We start from the raw sequence: 16,376 nt of genomic DNA, 5'->3' as shown, positions 1-16,376 counted from the left end.
TTAAGAATTGTAGTCTTTCCCAGTAGTCTAGTCCTTAACTTCTTCTATTCTAGCTGTAAAGGACCTTTGTACTCTCTATTTGTGCAACTATCCTTTTGATAGTGTGGGTACCATATCATATTGCAATATTCAAGTGGACTACGACATATGTTTTATAAAGCATAATCATGTGTTCAGCTTTTCTTGTTTTGAAGTGCCGTAACAACATTCCCATTTTTGCTTTACATTTTGCCAACAGAGTTGCTATTTGATCATTGCATAACATGTTCCTATTCATCATCACACCAAGGTCTTTAACTGCTTCCTTATTTGTGATGGTCTCATTATTAGGTCCCTTATATGCATATAGCTTTCTCTGTCTCCATAATTATTGATTCAAATTTATCAGAGTTAAATACCATCCTATTTACTCTGCCCAATCATATACTTTGTTAAAAGGTCTCTTTGTAGAGCGTTCCTATCTTCATCACAAGTAATTTCTCTACTTATTCTTGTGTCATACTGCGAAACTACTCACTACCGAATCCTTAACATTATTGTCTATGTCTTCAATCATAATAACAAACAGTATTGCAGCTAACACAGTACCTTGCGGCACACCGGATATTACCTTGGCTTCATCCGATTTCTCGTCGTTTGCAATAACTATCTGTTTTCTGTTGTGTAAAAATTCTTTTAACCATCTTCCTACTTTATCCACGATATTGTGTTTTCTAATTTTCTTCGCTAATATATTATGGTCTACTTTATCAAAGCTTTTGCAAAGTCTAAATAAACCACATCTGTTTCATTCCGCTTTTCATATTTTTGAATATGTTTTCACGGTGGACTAACAGTTGTTTGTGTACTTTTCCGGGTATACGAAACCATGTTGTCCTTTATTAAACAAATTATTTTTTATTAAATGTTTCATAATATTTTTCTTCATTACCCTTTCATACACTTTCATAATATGTGATGTTTAGACTCACAGGCCTATAATTACTTGCCTCTAGTCTTGATCCACTTTTGAAAGTAGGGGTAATATATGCTAATTTTGTGCTCATCATATATCTTGCCTGTATCTACACTTTGTCTTAATAATATTGCAAGTGGCTTTGCGATAGAATGAACTCACTTTCTTTAACAAAATAGCAGGAATTCCATCAGGCCCTGCAGCGCTCCATTTTTAATTTCATTAATAGCCTGCACAATATCATCTTCATTAATATCTATGTCAGCTAAAATATTCACTATTTTCATCCCTTACTTCTATATCATTATCTTCATTATCTATTCTAGGGGTGAATTCTCTCTTATATCGTTCTGCCAGTATGTTGCAAATTTCCTTTTTTTCATTCGTTAATCTCCCTTCAATTCTCAGAGGGCCTATTTCTATTCTTCTTTTATTCATCTTCTTCGCATATGAGTATAATAGTTTGGGGTTTTGCTTGATATTTAATAGGGTTTTTTCTTCCAAGTCCCGTTTTTCATTTTCTTTTGATTGTATAATATTTTGTTCTGCATTTTCTATCTTACTTTTTAGTTCTATAACTTTCCATGCATTTTTTCTTTTGCAAGACCTTTTTTCCACTTTCTGATTTTCTGGAACAAGATCCTTCTGTCTCTTGGTATGCATGAATGATGTTTACTTTTCTTCTTCGGTATATATTTTTCCACTATTATCTCCAATATTTTATATAATATCTCCGTATTTACCCTTATGTCATCACTTACGAAAATGTTATCCCAATCTTTGTTTAATTCTTCATTAATTTCTGACCATTTTATATTTTTACTGTAGAAGTTGTATTTTCCATATCCTTCCCACTTTTTCATTTCTTGCTTATCTCTATTTTCACTTGCTTTGGAATGAACTGTTAATTCTATGACATTATGGTCTGAAATACTCGCATTATAAAACTATTATTTTCTTTAACATAATTCATCTCGTTCACAAATACTAGGTCTAAAGTATTTTCCTTTCTTGTTGGCAGGTGATTTATTTGTTGAATGTTGTATTCTAGTAGCATATCTAATAGCTTTTTCAAATTGCCTCTTATCTTCTGCACTACTTTTACTCTCTTTTTTATATGTATAAGTACAACCACAATCTCCTATTCGTTCTTTCCATTCTACGAAAGGAAAGTTGAAGTCACCAGATAGGAGAATAGTCCAGTCCTTGTGATTTCTACATATATCATCCAATTTTTCAATTATTAAGTCAAACTCTTTAGTATTAGGAGGTCTATATATTACTATGTTCATCAATTTTTCAGATTCAAATTCTACCGCTATTAGTTTCACATTCTGAGTTACTATATTTCTCATATATTTTTCTTGTTTTTTGTCTTTCCCATATATTGCGGTTCCCCCTTGATTCCTATTTTTTCTATCTGATCTATAAGTTTGGAACCCTTTTTTATTTGATCATCATTCCCAGTCTCTTGGGAGTACCAGGTTTCACTTATATTCATTATATCTATTTTCTTTTCATTTTGGGGTTAGTTCTTCTAAGTTACTCTATTTTTCTTTTTGAGTTACTCGTAACTAAAACCCTGCGCATTCATCACTATGATGGTTTGCGTGTTTTCTCCTTCATTTAATACTGAGTAATAAGGATTTTCCCATGTCTCTTTCCTGTTCTGGTATGTTGTTCTTTTTTTCATTTCCAGAAATTCTGACATTAAAAAAATTCCAACTTTTTCCATAATATTTGATCTTCCTTCATCATAATTATTAATTTTGTGTCTGGAATCTGCAATTTTCTCCGTTTCTTTCGCAATATCCTCTTGCATAATAAATACAGTTATTATCTCTTGAGTAGAATTTCGGAGCTGATGCTTTGAATTTTTTGCTTGACACCTCTGCATATCTCATTGGTGGTGTTTTTGCTTTTCGCTTTTTACCTGATATTCTTGATTTCTCTCTTTATTTGTTTCTTTCTTATTTTGGATTTTATACTTGGGTGGTTTAATTTATTTTTTGATTAGATTCATGGATACAGGGTGCATATATTTGCATTTTTTGTCGAACTTACACCTTTTCCTTTTCCTTCTTTTAGGTTTTTACATATTTTTGGATGCAGATCTCTGCAATCATCCCCATATCCAGAGAGAGAGAGAGAGAAGCGAAAGCGAAGGATAGTGTGAAATGACACCATAACAAATCAGATGGAGAAAAAATTGAGATGAAACAGTTACATTCTAAAATAAATATAAATTAAAGATGAACTTCGAAAACTGAAAAAAAAAGCTGCTAAAACGCAACTCACCGTCGGAAAAATTTTAACGGTGGAAAAAGACAAAAGGCAAAACCGGTCGTGCCGTGACGTCACAATTTTCCACCATCATATTGCAGTTACAGTAGTTCGTTTAATGGACGCCGGACTGAGCAGCAGCAGCAGCTGACGTCAGCAGTCCGAAAACACCCCGATATTATTTCCAATTCGGTTTGAAGGGGAAGGATTTTGCAATCGAAATGCAACGCGCGATCGGGCTGGCGCTGTTGTCACTGACGGGTCCACGACGGTTAAAAATGACGAAGAATGATGGAACGTTTTTCCTTTAAACGTTTCTCCACAAAAGCCGGGATGTCTCCAGGTTGCCTCCGGTGCATTTTATGACGCCGATCACGCCCCGCGGGAGAATACTTAACGAAGTCTAAACAAATCACAAAATCAATGTCATCCCTCGTGGGAAGTGGGAACAGAGAGAGAGAGAGAGAGAGAGAGAGAGAGAGAGAGAGAGTTATGCCAAAAGGATATTGTAAAATGGCATCATAACAGAGAAGTAAGAAAAATAAGATCAGACAATTAAATACATGAAAATAACTTCCCAAGAGAGAGAGAGAGAGAGGAGAGGCCGAGAGAGAGAGAGAGAGAGACGAGGCGACGAGAGGAGAGAGAGAGGAGAGAGAACAAAGCAAAAAATACTCATAGACGCGATCACACAATTCATAAACAAAAATATATTTATGGAAATAACTTATTCCAGGCACTAAATACTCTGCATTACTCCAGTATTCAAAAATGCCTCTCTCTGTTTCCTGTCTTTTATCACTGATGGGCAGCCTATTATCATTTCCAATAATAATAATAATAATAATAATAATAATAATAATAATAATAATAATAATAATATTTCAAAATAGTGGACTCATTGAAGACTGCTCTTATTCATTGACGTAAACAACAATACAAAGCTGACTTGACTTAATCTCATTTTGCCGAACAGAATCAAAGACACAAAATGGTCTTGGACATCTAAAATGCACAACTTCCTAAAACCAATATAAAAAAAATGGTCTTCATTCTACGTAGAATATTTTTTCCAAGTACCACAAATACATTTTTAATGCCCTATTTCCATTCAGTGGCCTTAAAACGACCCAACGCATTTCATTTACTTGGCCCAGAGGAATAATCTTTAAACCGAATCCCATTGGATGCTGGGAGTTTTATCCGGGCTACAACTGAAAGGTGGAATAGTTTGCCTCTCGTGGAATCTTCTGATCTCCAAATGTTTCACGAGGAGCAGTTTCTTTCCTGCTCTGTACTGCTGACGACGTCATCTGAATTTCAGGTGTATCAGTTTCATTTATTGTTTCCTCATACTTAACTATCTATCACCTTTTTCAGTGACTTTCTCTCTCTCTCTCTCTCTCTCTCTCTCTCTCTCTCTCTCTCTCTCCCCTGCAGGGTAATTTCCCCTTGAGGAGCCTCTTGGGTTTATCACAATCTGTTGACTCGGTCCATCAGGATTCTCAGCTGAAGATTTAAAGAAAAAAAAAAAAAAAGAGAGAAAATACAGAGAGATGTCATTAACATCCAAACACCCAGACCTGCCCAGGTCTCAACGCTTCTCACGTACCTGAAGCCGCCCGCGAGCGAGATTCTCTGCGAGAAGAATAAGTTCCACAATTGGAAGGGTGACTCAACTTTAACCTGGTGGCGGTGCCCTCTCTCTCTCTCTCTCTCTCTCTCTCTCTCTCTCTCTCTCTCTCTACCCCCGTCATGCAAATGCGTTCGACCCACTCTTCTTCTTTTTTCTTTTTTAAAGGAAAGCCCTCGACATGAATAATAATTGTCCCACTAATGAGGATCCAGCGTGTCCGATGAGGTGGTGATCTCCCGTTTACTGCTTCTCTTATCTCACTCATAAAATACCGAAATCATCATGTGAATGAGCGAATAAATGAAGAGAACTGAAAGACGTGTAATAATAATAATAATAATAATATTAATAATAATAATAATATTAATAATAATAATGGCGACTCTTGAAAGATGAGGATCAAGGCCCTTGGTATATTGTTATAAACGCAGGCTTGACGACCCCACGAATGCCGAATACCTTCGTCACACACGCCCAGGACTGACGCCCCCACCGATGAGCAGAGTAACCCAAAAAAACTATGAATGGTTGGGTAGTGAGAAAGTCAAGCAAGAACCTAGAACCTAATATAGAGAAGGTGTCTGCGTGAAATGTTGGTCTAGCTTCATTCCCTCTGGTGGAGAGACCGCAGCAGACCTCGTCAAGCTAAGGATCTGTGTTAAGAAATTGCCAAGCAAAGACAGGAAAATCTTCTTGTGTTCGTCTCAATAATAATGAAAACGAGAGTGAGAAACTTTATTGATTTAGTGAGTTTGAAGTAGCTCAACTGAGAATAAATATGGTTTGAATAGTATGCGAGACACACTATGTTATGTTAAAAGCACTGAGGACATCCATCACCAACAGAATTAAATTAGGAACTTAGAAATGATCCCCAAAAAGTTATTACAACAAATCACCACGCAGCTCTGCACAATGTTCTCGCCTAAGGTATTTTTTTTTCTTAAATCTCCATAATCGATGTGATGAATATTTCAGAAAAGCCTCCATCTCAGGAGTCAATACACAATTCTTCTCAAAACACCGGCTATTTTACCTAGGCCTCATCTACATTCATAAAACTATGAAATCAAAAGTTTTCTTTTCACTTTAAGGTATCTCTAAATGTTCCATGACTGATATCATGATCTCAACTGCCAAAATTCCAATCTCTTTGTTTACAATGTTGTACAATGCTCTTAGTACTGTCATTTTCTTTTATCAAATCAACTGTAACTTCCGAATGGGACATCTGCTTCTTCACTCTTCATCTCTCCCATCGTCATCAAGTGTTATTTCAATCTTTTTACCTAAAACTAATTCCTCTGTTTTTCCCACCTTCAGCTTTCCTCTCATTGTCTCAATATCCGCTAGTTTAGAAAATGAACTCTTATCTAATACTGGGATGATGCAAGACAACCCATAAAGAATATTCTTTATGCATGCTTTTGCTGACTGTAACCACAGTTTTTTGAAAGGGGTTAACAAATGAATCTTAAGAGATATGTTGCGCCCACAGGAAAATTTTTAAGGGAACACGTGAGCTTATACAATACAGAAACACCTTCACAGTAACAGGTGAGCCAATACAAAACAGGAACATCTTAAAGGCAATGAAGGAACTTATACAGCACAAGAACATCTTGAACGCAACAGGTGACTCTAATCAAAGTATTTACATCTTTAAAGCACCAAGTGAACCTATACAAAACACAAATATCTCTAAAGCAACCAGTGATCCTATACAAAACAGGAATATTTTTAAGCCACAGGTTACCCTATACATGGCAGAAACATACCTAAGGCCAGAGGTGAGCCTATATAACAGGAACATAAAAGGCAATTGGTAAGCCTATTAAAAAAAAAAAAAAAGAGTATTTTAAGGCCACACGAGAGCCTATGTACTCACGAACATCTTTAAGGTAATGGGTGAGCCTATACAAAACAAGGACATCTTTAAGGCTACAGGTGAGCCTATGAAACACACTGATGTCCATTTCCCTGAGTCAGGTATGTCATCTACCTACATATTAGGTTGCCTCATTGGAGATGAATGACTAACGCATTACTGGCTTCTAGAAACAGCGTAAAGGATCGACATAATATACCAATAAAACATACTTATTCAAAGGCCCGTAAGACAGCATATACAGACAAAAAGTATATTATCGACACAGATCCACAAACGACATCTTGTTTCTATAGATATACCGAGTCCAGCATTAAAGACAGTCTATAAAATTAACAAATTAAGAAAAACTAATAATGGGTACTCACTAGACATGGGTCTCGCACGAGCAGGAGTACCGACGTGCCTCAGTGTGTGGTCTTTCCTGATACTTTCCATGAGCAATTCCATCGGTGAAGAGATCTTTCTCGGTGGAGGAAGTAATTTCCTTTCTGATGCCTGGATTAAATAAAAGAATGCACCATTAATTACTTCATTCCTTCAATACTACTAAGCTGGTACAAGTAAACCTAAAGATTGCTTTAGAAATTGTTAGTTGGTACACTTAACTAGTCAAACAAAAATGAAACTTTAAGCACATATAAGAACAATAAGTAGAGTAAAATTAAAACAAGCTATGTCCACAGCCTATACGAATGGTAACAAATCCAATACAATAGACATTGGCCCCTCGTATAGGATTCGCATGACTGGCAAATTCAATTACAATACAACCTAGCAAATTAACAGAGGTCTATTAGTTTGTAAGAGACTTAAGGAGTCTTGTCAGAATCAAATGGATCACAAAGAACCCTGAGAGGCAGCATTCCGAGTGAGCGCCAGATTTCTGCAACATTATCTGTGTCTACCAAAGTAGGGATCAATTAATGTCAGTACTAATCAGTTTTTTTATTCAGGAGTTCCAGCAACAAAAAATCACCCTTTAACTCAGTTTTCAAGTACAGTAATAAAATGCTTCTCTTTCTATACATGCCAGTACAGATAGTGCATTATTTCTTAAGCATGCCAATATTCATTAGTAATAACAGCATAACTTTTCGTACACCAAAATTTTTCAAGTAATACTACTGTACTGTCACTTAATTGAAAATGTTTATTTGCAACAATAAAAACAAAAGCTAGGCTCTTTAATATAAAAACTATATCTAATGAACTGCAAATCCTTATACTATATCTTATTACTGCATCAATAAAAACTGTTGAAGACTATGGCAAAACTTCCAAGAAGAATTAGTTTCGGTCTAGATTCACTCTTGGCTGAGATTTGAATACTCACAAAAATAATTTTTACCCCGAATTCGACATTCCAAAAAATATCATTTTAGATGAAAGATTATGAAATGCTGAACCATGACCAGCATGGATTACAATTTGGCTACTTTCATTCTGCATGAGCAATGATCTTTGATATTTCAACATTCCTATTGGCTTTACAAAATCTATGGAATGTATATAAAATTAGTTGCACAAGAACAGTACTGCAATTCTAGTCAGTGAGAATTTAATTTTTGTTGATGCATACTTTTGATAACTGCAGAATTTATTTCAGAGATCTACTATAAAAACAAAAGGCACTCTTGGGTAAAGAGAACAGACTTGTTTAATCACAGAATATCTCTAAAGCAGCCAAGTCCTCATCAGGATGAGATCTGGAGTCATCAATATAAATTGCATAGTGCAGACAATGCATCTTCATTATTCTATTACATATTGCTTAGGAGGCTCATGATTTTATGTGCAATTAGTTGATAAAAAGTATTGAAGGCTACAAAACTCGACAAACCACACAGCCCATGGAGGGTGAAACTCAGCACTAGAGGAATTCTGACCCTCGTATCTATTGAGTCAATATACCAATTTGCTTGATTCTGGGATAGATAAACATATAGTTGTTCAAAAACATAAGACCTTAGTTTTTTGTTTTTGTATGGTGTTTTTACGTTGCATGGAACCATTGGTTATTCAGCAACGGGACCAACGGCTTTACGTGGCTTCCGTACCACGTCGAGAGTGAACTTCTATCACTAGAAATACACATCTCTAACACCTCAATGGAAAGCCCGAGAATCGAACTCGCGGCCACTTAGGTGGCAGGTCAAGACTGTACTGATCACGCCACTGAGGAGCTTATGACCTTAGTGAAATAAATTTTAGCCACTTTTTTCATTGCACAAAGTAATAGGGTCATATTGCAAAATATTGATGGTTAATTAGTTCTAACTTTTATGATTACAGTATTTTATTTGGAGGAGGGTAATTAAAGACTCTAAGTCCTCTTTTATGGATGGTCTGAACTTGTATCTACGACTCAGTGTGATGCTGATCTATATATTTGCCTTCCACGGTCTTATATCTCAAAAACGGTTACTTTTGCATAATAGGACCTATCAGCACTCAACGCATATAAGATAATCTAACACATTAGTTATATACAGTGAGCCATTAAGCCATATTTATCAGCTCCCTGCGTAAGCATTTGTTATAAAAAATTCAAGAGAATTTGTTGAAAATATCAGACAAGTTGTCCCCAAAATGTTGGGATGTAATCTACCTTCTTGTATTAACCCTTTTCAACATTATAGTGGTAATTTTATTTAGTAGTTGTAGAGTCCATTTCTATTTTGAATGGACGATTCATCCAGGAATTTATTATACTGTTATACTTAATATCTAGTAATCTTTCTAAGAAGTAATTGGTTTTCATTACTTCTAATGAAAGTCTGACTACAAGGAACTCTGTAACCAACAGAATGATTAAAAGAATGTGCCATCTTTGAAGACTAAACCAAACCTACCATTAGTTACTTTGTAATCTCTGGTATACAATAACTTTAACTTCTAGGCAGCTGGTATAACTCCCAATCAGCTCTATAGTGACTGGAAAGTGTGATATGAGACTTGCACTGTTTTGTAGACATGATACTGGAAAGAGTGATCATTAACTATATTCCCTTCAAAATTCTCTGCAGTACAAGCCCGAGAAGAGCCGTTTCTAGGCTGAGATTGTTTTTTTGTAAAGTGCTTTTACGTTGCATGGAACCAGTGGTTATTCAGCAACGGGACCAATGGCTTTAAGTGACTTCCGAACCACGTCGAGAGTGAACTTCTATCACCAGAAATACACATCTCTTACTCCTCAATGGAATGACCGAGAATCGAACCCGCGACCACCGAGGTGGAACGCTAATACCATACCAACCACGCCGCTGAGGTCTGGATAAACTAATCCTTTATAATATTAATTATCTGCAGTGCAAGAGCAGTTATGTCAACTAACTGAAGAGTTCCTTAGTTTAAGAAATTATGAATACCGCACATTTCACTGTTTAGAAAGTAATACATATGTTCACTGTCATTTAGACAATGCAAAATAAGTCAAGTTTTTTAACTGCTCAATCTGAAGTACTGCACAGTACTATCTGATGAAATATTATTGCAACCACAGACTGAATTAAAATCGCCTGATATAGTTTTCATGATGACTGTTCAATATAAGTGACTAATGCTTGGTGACATCTTAGGTCAAAATTTACATCTGGATAAGGATTATATATTATATACTGTAAAGCAGCTTTCTGGCTGAGATTTCAAAACTATCAACAACTTGCAAAGATGTTAGAATTGCTTTGTCTCGTTTAAAGGATTGTTTTGACTGTACTTCCAAAACCATGACAGTGAGTTCAAATTACTAGAAAAGCAAAGATGCCAACTGTTTAATTGAAGCCTTTAAAGTTTGTATTTATTTACATAATTGATGAAAATGTTACATGTTGGTAGTCAAATTCTAGTAATTTATAAAATTTGATGTTTTGTTTTGATTCAAAATGATATATACACATATCTGTTCTTCTGACACTGGCTTTAACATTTTCATTTCTATTTCTAGCATCTTTATTTTATCGTCTTCTTAAAGTTGCCTTACTGTAATTTTTCTAAATATGTAACCAACGAGTGGCTTTCTATCTTTTGGATTATGTGATCAAAGACCATACATACAGCCATTTCATTGTCTCCCAAATCTGTTCTAAATATCATCTTGCAATGGTTAAGTTGCTATTCATTGAAATCAGCGAAGTATTCCATCAATAATTTCGATTTTGAGCCTTTGTTTTTATCAACCATTCAGCTTCTCTGGTCAAAAAGATATCTCTTGCTTCGGGGATTAACTCTCTTGATTGTCCCTTTAGCATATAACATTTTGTCTCATTACACAAGCAAGAACTCAACTGTCAAACTATTGATACTGGATCACTCTTGGAACCTTTTCCCCTTTTTCGACAATACTTTTTGTTTGAAAGATTGTTGTTTAATGAAACAAGACTATTTCATTATTGGTAATCTTCATTATGGACCTCGCAGTTGTCTCTCAGTCATGTTTGATTGGTTTATTGATATTTGATAAGACTTCGCATAAACTACATTCAAATGAATGACCTTACCCTCAAGTGACCCTACCATAAGTAGAACAAAGGTTTAGCTTTATTTAAACAGCTGCCTTACGAGACCCACCTGGATACACACATTTGACCTTCAGAATCTTGAGGGCTGACCGTCAGTCAGAATGGGCCCTACACTGAAGTTCATGTTTAGTAATGGTTTGCAATGCTAGACCATGCCAGCAATGTGGATTCTGATGAGTCATGACACTCCAACAAAATTAAAAATCATATTTAGTAGCTGATCTATCTATGATGCCTAACATCCATAAGAATGTTAAGAAGTAATTCAGTTTCTAAGGTTAACTTTCCTCTTATTTCTGTAAATTGCATAAAAAAATCATTGGGTCAAGATGTAATGAGCACTACGAAAGTACTATAAATTATGGAAAGACAACCATGACCAATAGTGTAGCAAGCTTTCGTTATAAAAAAAAATATATAAAAACTAAAAAAAAGGCATGAAGAATACACCATTTCTTAAACTGGTTGCATTCTGACTTTTAGAAAAATGAAAAGTTCACTCATTTCGTGGCCAATTTTGTTTTAAATATTCGACAATTGCATCGCCTATGAATAGGTAACGAGCAATAAAGGTATACTGTAAGTACAAATCTCAATAGGGTGACGTAGGGTATAGGTCCCTTTTTAATCAGAGGAGCCATAGAAGTGCTATTAATAATACCTTTCCTTTCCAGGTCTTTCCTTTCATATCTAAGCTCATTGTCTTCGCCCTCCCACACCTTCTTGGGCCATAACAACCTCATTCTCTTTTGTAGCTTCTCCATTTCTCATTCCAGACCTTCTCTCTCCCATCCCAGCTCCTCTCTTCATTCATAGTCCAGATATTCCAGAACATTTTCTGGAAGCACAATATTAGCATTTTTCTAACATCATCTGCCTTTTCTTTCAAGGACCCTGTCTCCCCTCAGGTTTTAACCCTCCTTCCAGCCACTTCACAACATCCTCTGGAAGCAAACAAAAAGCCTTATTTTCTTCATTCCCAGTTCATACCATCTTCCGGAAGCACAACATTACTTCTTTTGTTGTTCCGTCCTAATCTCTTTCAAGGACTCCTCTCTTAGATCCTAACCCCCTTTCTAGCTCCTTTCCTTCAAGCATCCCCTGGAAGCATCGCGTGAAGCCTTATTTTCTTCATCTCATTCCATACCACCTTCTGGAAGCAGAACATTATTTCGTTTGATTTCATCACCCCTGCCTTCTTTCAAGGACACTCTCTCTTAGATCTTAAACCCCCTTTATAGCCCCTTCATTCACATCCACTGGAAGCATAATGTGAAGCCCTATTGAAGCCTTATCCTTTCCGAGAATTTTCATTCGCGGTTCTATTACCTTTCGAAGAGGAGGTCTAGATCGGATGAAATCCAGTATAATCGCGTGGGCGTCCTTCTTGACTCTGGGCGGGATGTCTCCGTCCACCATCACCTTGTTAAGTGTGTACCTGTTGAGGCGGAAAGCGTTAATTGGAGATCCCTCAGAGAGAGAGAGAGAGAGAGAGAGAGATTTCCAAGGTCTTGAAAGTGTTTGTGTGTGAGTGTATAATATATATAGATATATATATATATATATATATATATATATATCTATATATATATATATATATATATGAGAGAGAGACGAGAGAGAGAGAGAGAGAGAGAGAGAGAGAGAGTATAGAGAGAGAGAGAGAGAGAGAGATTCATCACCAGAGATATCGCTGACTCAAAACAACACATAATTATATATTAAGTTAAAATTACACTAATTCTCTCATTTTATTATCATCGATAAACGTTGTGTGTACAAAAGGAAACCACAGGAAAAATCCCAGTTAAATGTTACCTGGCAACTGGAACGAATTATGTATCAGAATACCAAACAGAGAATAAAGCTCTTGCCGAAATGTAAACCAAACCAATTAAATACTATAGCAGATTCACATAAACCGTGCATGTGATGTCTAGGCCAGTCCCTTAGGACGCTCCTGATTGGCTGTTGATAAGCCAATCACAGGGTTGAAAACTCTTAGTCTCTCTCGAGAGACTGAGTGTTCCCATCCCTGTGATTGGCTTATCAACAGCCAATCAGGAGCGTCGTAAGAGACTGGCCTAGACATCAGATGCAAGGTTGATGTGAATCTACTATAGGCATTCTTTATTCTGTCTATGGAGGAGTTCTTCACCATCTGTTATCCCTTCTATTAGGTATGATTTATCATTCAAAACCTCCTAGACAGGAAATCACTCGCTAATTACATCTACTATAAGACAGGAAGTTTATTTGGTAGCCTGAAGTTTTCAGAATGATAGAAAATGGGAGCTATCAATAACCAGAAGAAGTGATACATACTAAAAGAATCTGGGAACACTAGAGAATAGATAAAGTTCAAAAGTTATAAATAATCATACGTTCACAGTATTGACTCAAATACTCTTTCCTTCGTGCTTCGAGGATCTGATGACATTAACTATTTACTTTACTTTTCTTTGGCTTATCAATACAACTTACTAGACTATGGGAACACTAGAGAACGGGTAAAGTTCAAAAGCTGTACAAAATGATACGTTCACAGTGATCATTCAACCATTCTCCCCTTTACGCTTCATTGATTTAATGTCATTTAACTGTTTACCTTTCTTTGACTTGTCAATAACTCATTTCCTGCATACCTTCTGGACCGGATGTCATCCATCAGCATCTCGTAGGGCGTCAGCGCGTATTCGATCGGGCCAGAGTTGAATTCGGCCTTTTTCAACTTCACCCCGTCGCGTAGTTGTCTCATCACCTGCATCCACAGCCTCGCCTGCAATGGTCAAAAGCCGTCAGTTTTCGACAAAAGACTCGAGCATTACATGCTATTGTTCATATATATATATATATATATATATATATATATATATATATATATATATATATATATATATATATATATATATATATATATATAGAATATACTGGTCATTTTTACCAGATACATATATAAATGTAATAGCCACAATGCCCTCTTAGCTTCTCAAAAAAGAGCAAAGAATCTGAGACGTTCAGAGGGCATTGTGGCTATTTACATTTACATACAATACATACATACATACACACACACACACTATATATATATATATATATATATATATATATATATATAATATATATATATATACACACACACACACACACACTATATATATATAATATATATATATATATATATATATATATATATACATAAAAGATATTAACTAAAACTCCCAGTAGTTACAAAGTCAAAATCCACGACGATATTCATAACCGAAGAATGACATTAGTACCAGAGTAAAAATCATTAAGTTCACAAAGCAGACGATAAAAAACCTCATGATAATTTCGTGTCCTCAAAAAAGCACTGAAAACCTTTCCACATAAAAAAAATGACGTAATCTTATATTAATTCGTGTCCTTCAAAAAGCATATAAAACCTAATTCACAAAAAACATAACGTAATCTTATATTAATTCGTGCCCTCAAAAAGCATATAAAAGCAAAGCCACATAAAAATATGACGTAACACCTTAATCCAAGCGTCAATTTCGACGGCCCATAACGACGACAGACACTAACACGGGCTTCACGTTTATGAGAGTCGAGATGACGTGACATTCATATAACTCTACGGTGTATCAGACACTTTCGCCTGGTAAGGCTCCGTGTTCCTTGTTTGCAGGGGTAAGCTGGCCCTGTGCCAAGACTGCCACTTGCTCCTTGAAGAATTTAAGCCGATGTAAAAGGCTCCCCAACTCCCAGCAGACTTTTAATCTAATTAATTTGAATCACGACCGTTTTCTCGAGAAATTTTAGACCATCAGTCAACAAATACACAACCTTCGATTCATTACCTTTGAAAATGATCGTTCGTAGAGAACACTCATGATTTAAGATCGAAAAGAAACTATACTAAAATCGAAAGCAACATGTGGAGAGTTCAGTTTGATTTGAAAATAAACGTAACTTTCATCACAAAAAAAATAAAAGCAACAATAAACATCTGCCCGGATGTTGCTGATATTAACTTTGATTTGAAATAAAACGTAACTCTTTAAATAAACAATAAAATGGGCAGAAAAAAACAAAATACAAAATAAAATACGATGAATACCTATATAAATCAAGACCGGCAAAAAATAGTGAAAATCCCATCGAGAACAGCATAAAATACTTTAAAATACTAAACAAAAGCGCACAAATGCAGACACACAAATCAGCCTGGAACACAGAGACATATATAAAACCAACTTGTAACTCTTATTATGTAAAATCATCTTGTACCTCAAATTAGCACCAACTTGTAGCTCGAATATGTACAACTTGTAACTCAAAGTATCAGGCAAAATGATCATGTAACTCAAACATGCCACTTGTAACTCAAATTAGATAAAACATCAAAATGTAACTCAAACATGTACCAATTGTCAAACAAAGTATATATCATTGTTACTCAAAATGTACCAACTTGTAACTCAAAGTATTAGATAAAATCATCTTGTAACACAAGGCGATAAGTCAGTCAATTTGTAACCAAATGCATACAAATGAAACTCACTTGTTAAGACACACAAATAAGTAACTTACTTATAAATCAACTGACAAGTACAAAAATCTACCTGCAACTCAAGGTAATTAGGGAAAATCAACTCTACCTGATCGCTAGGGGCTCGATTAGGGTCAGACTGAAATTAATGGGCGAATGACACTGGCTTCAGTATGCAACATCAACTCATTGCAAAAAAGAAATCAATAAAATTTAAGTGAAAACAAATAAGTATGTGCTTGACTGCTAACTCAAAGGATCATCGCAAAACTAAAGAAATAACATTTCAAGTGAAAGCAACAGTCATGTTGACTATTGACTCAAAAAGAAACAAGCTCATGTCTAGAATAAATAATGAAAGAGAATATGTTAACCACACACACACAACACACACACACATATATAGATATATATATATATATTATATATATATATATATAATATTATATATATATATATATATATATATATATATATATTCTATATATATATTATATATATATATATATATCTATAATTTATATATATATATATATATATAAATATATATATATATA

The 16,376-nt window shown here is 35.2% G+C and overlaps 1 protein-coding gene across 5 annotated transcripts in view; it reads right to left on the bottom strand.

Moving 5' to 3' along the window:
- The window catches only part of LOC135213728 (protein spire homolog 1-like), a 426,989-nt gene that overhangs the window by 113,239 nt on the left and 297,374 nt on the right, over positions 1-16,376 (bottom strand). For all 5 annotated transcript variants that reach the window (XM_064247840.1, XM_064247841.1, XM_064247842.1 and 2 more), the window contains exons 6-8: positions 13,928-14,061; positions 12,612-12,720; positions 7,131-7,260 (exon numbers count right to left, since the gene is read on the bottom strand). In XM_064247840.1, coding sequence (XP_064103910.1) covers positions 7,131-7,260; positions 12,612-12,720; positions 13,928-14,061 — 373 coding nt within the window. The remainder of the gene's footprint in view (positions 1-7,130; positions 7,261-12,611; positions 12,721-13,927; positions 14,062-16,376) is intronic.

Source organism: Macrobrachium nipponense, chromosome 43 (genome assembly GCF_015104395.2).
Source record: "Macrobrachium nipponense isolate FS-2020 chromosome 43, ASM1510439v2, whole genome shotgun sequence".
Classification (NCBI taxonomy): Eukaryota; Metazoa; Arthropoda; class Malacostraca; order Decapoda; family Palaemonidae; genus Macrobrachium; species Macrobrachium nipponense.
This window is presented reverse-complemented; position numbering and strand designations above follow the sequence as displayed.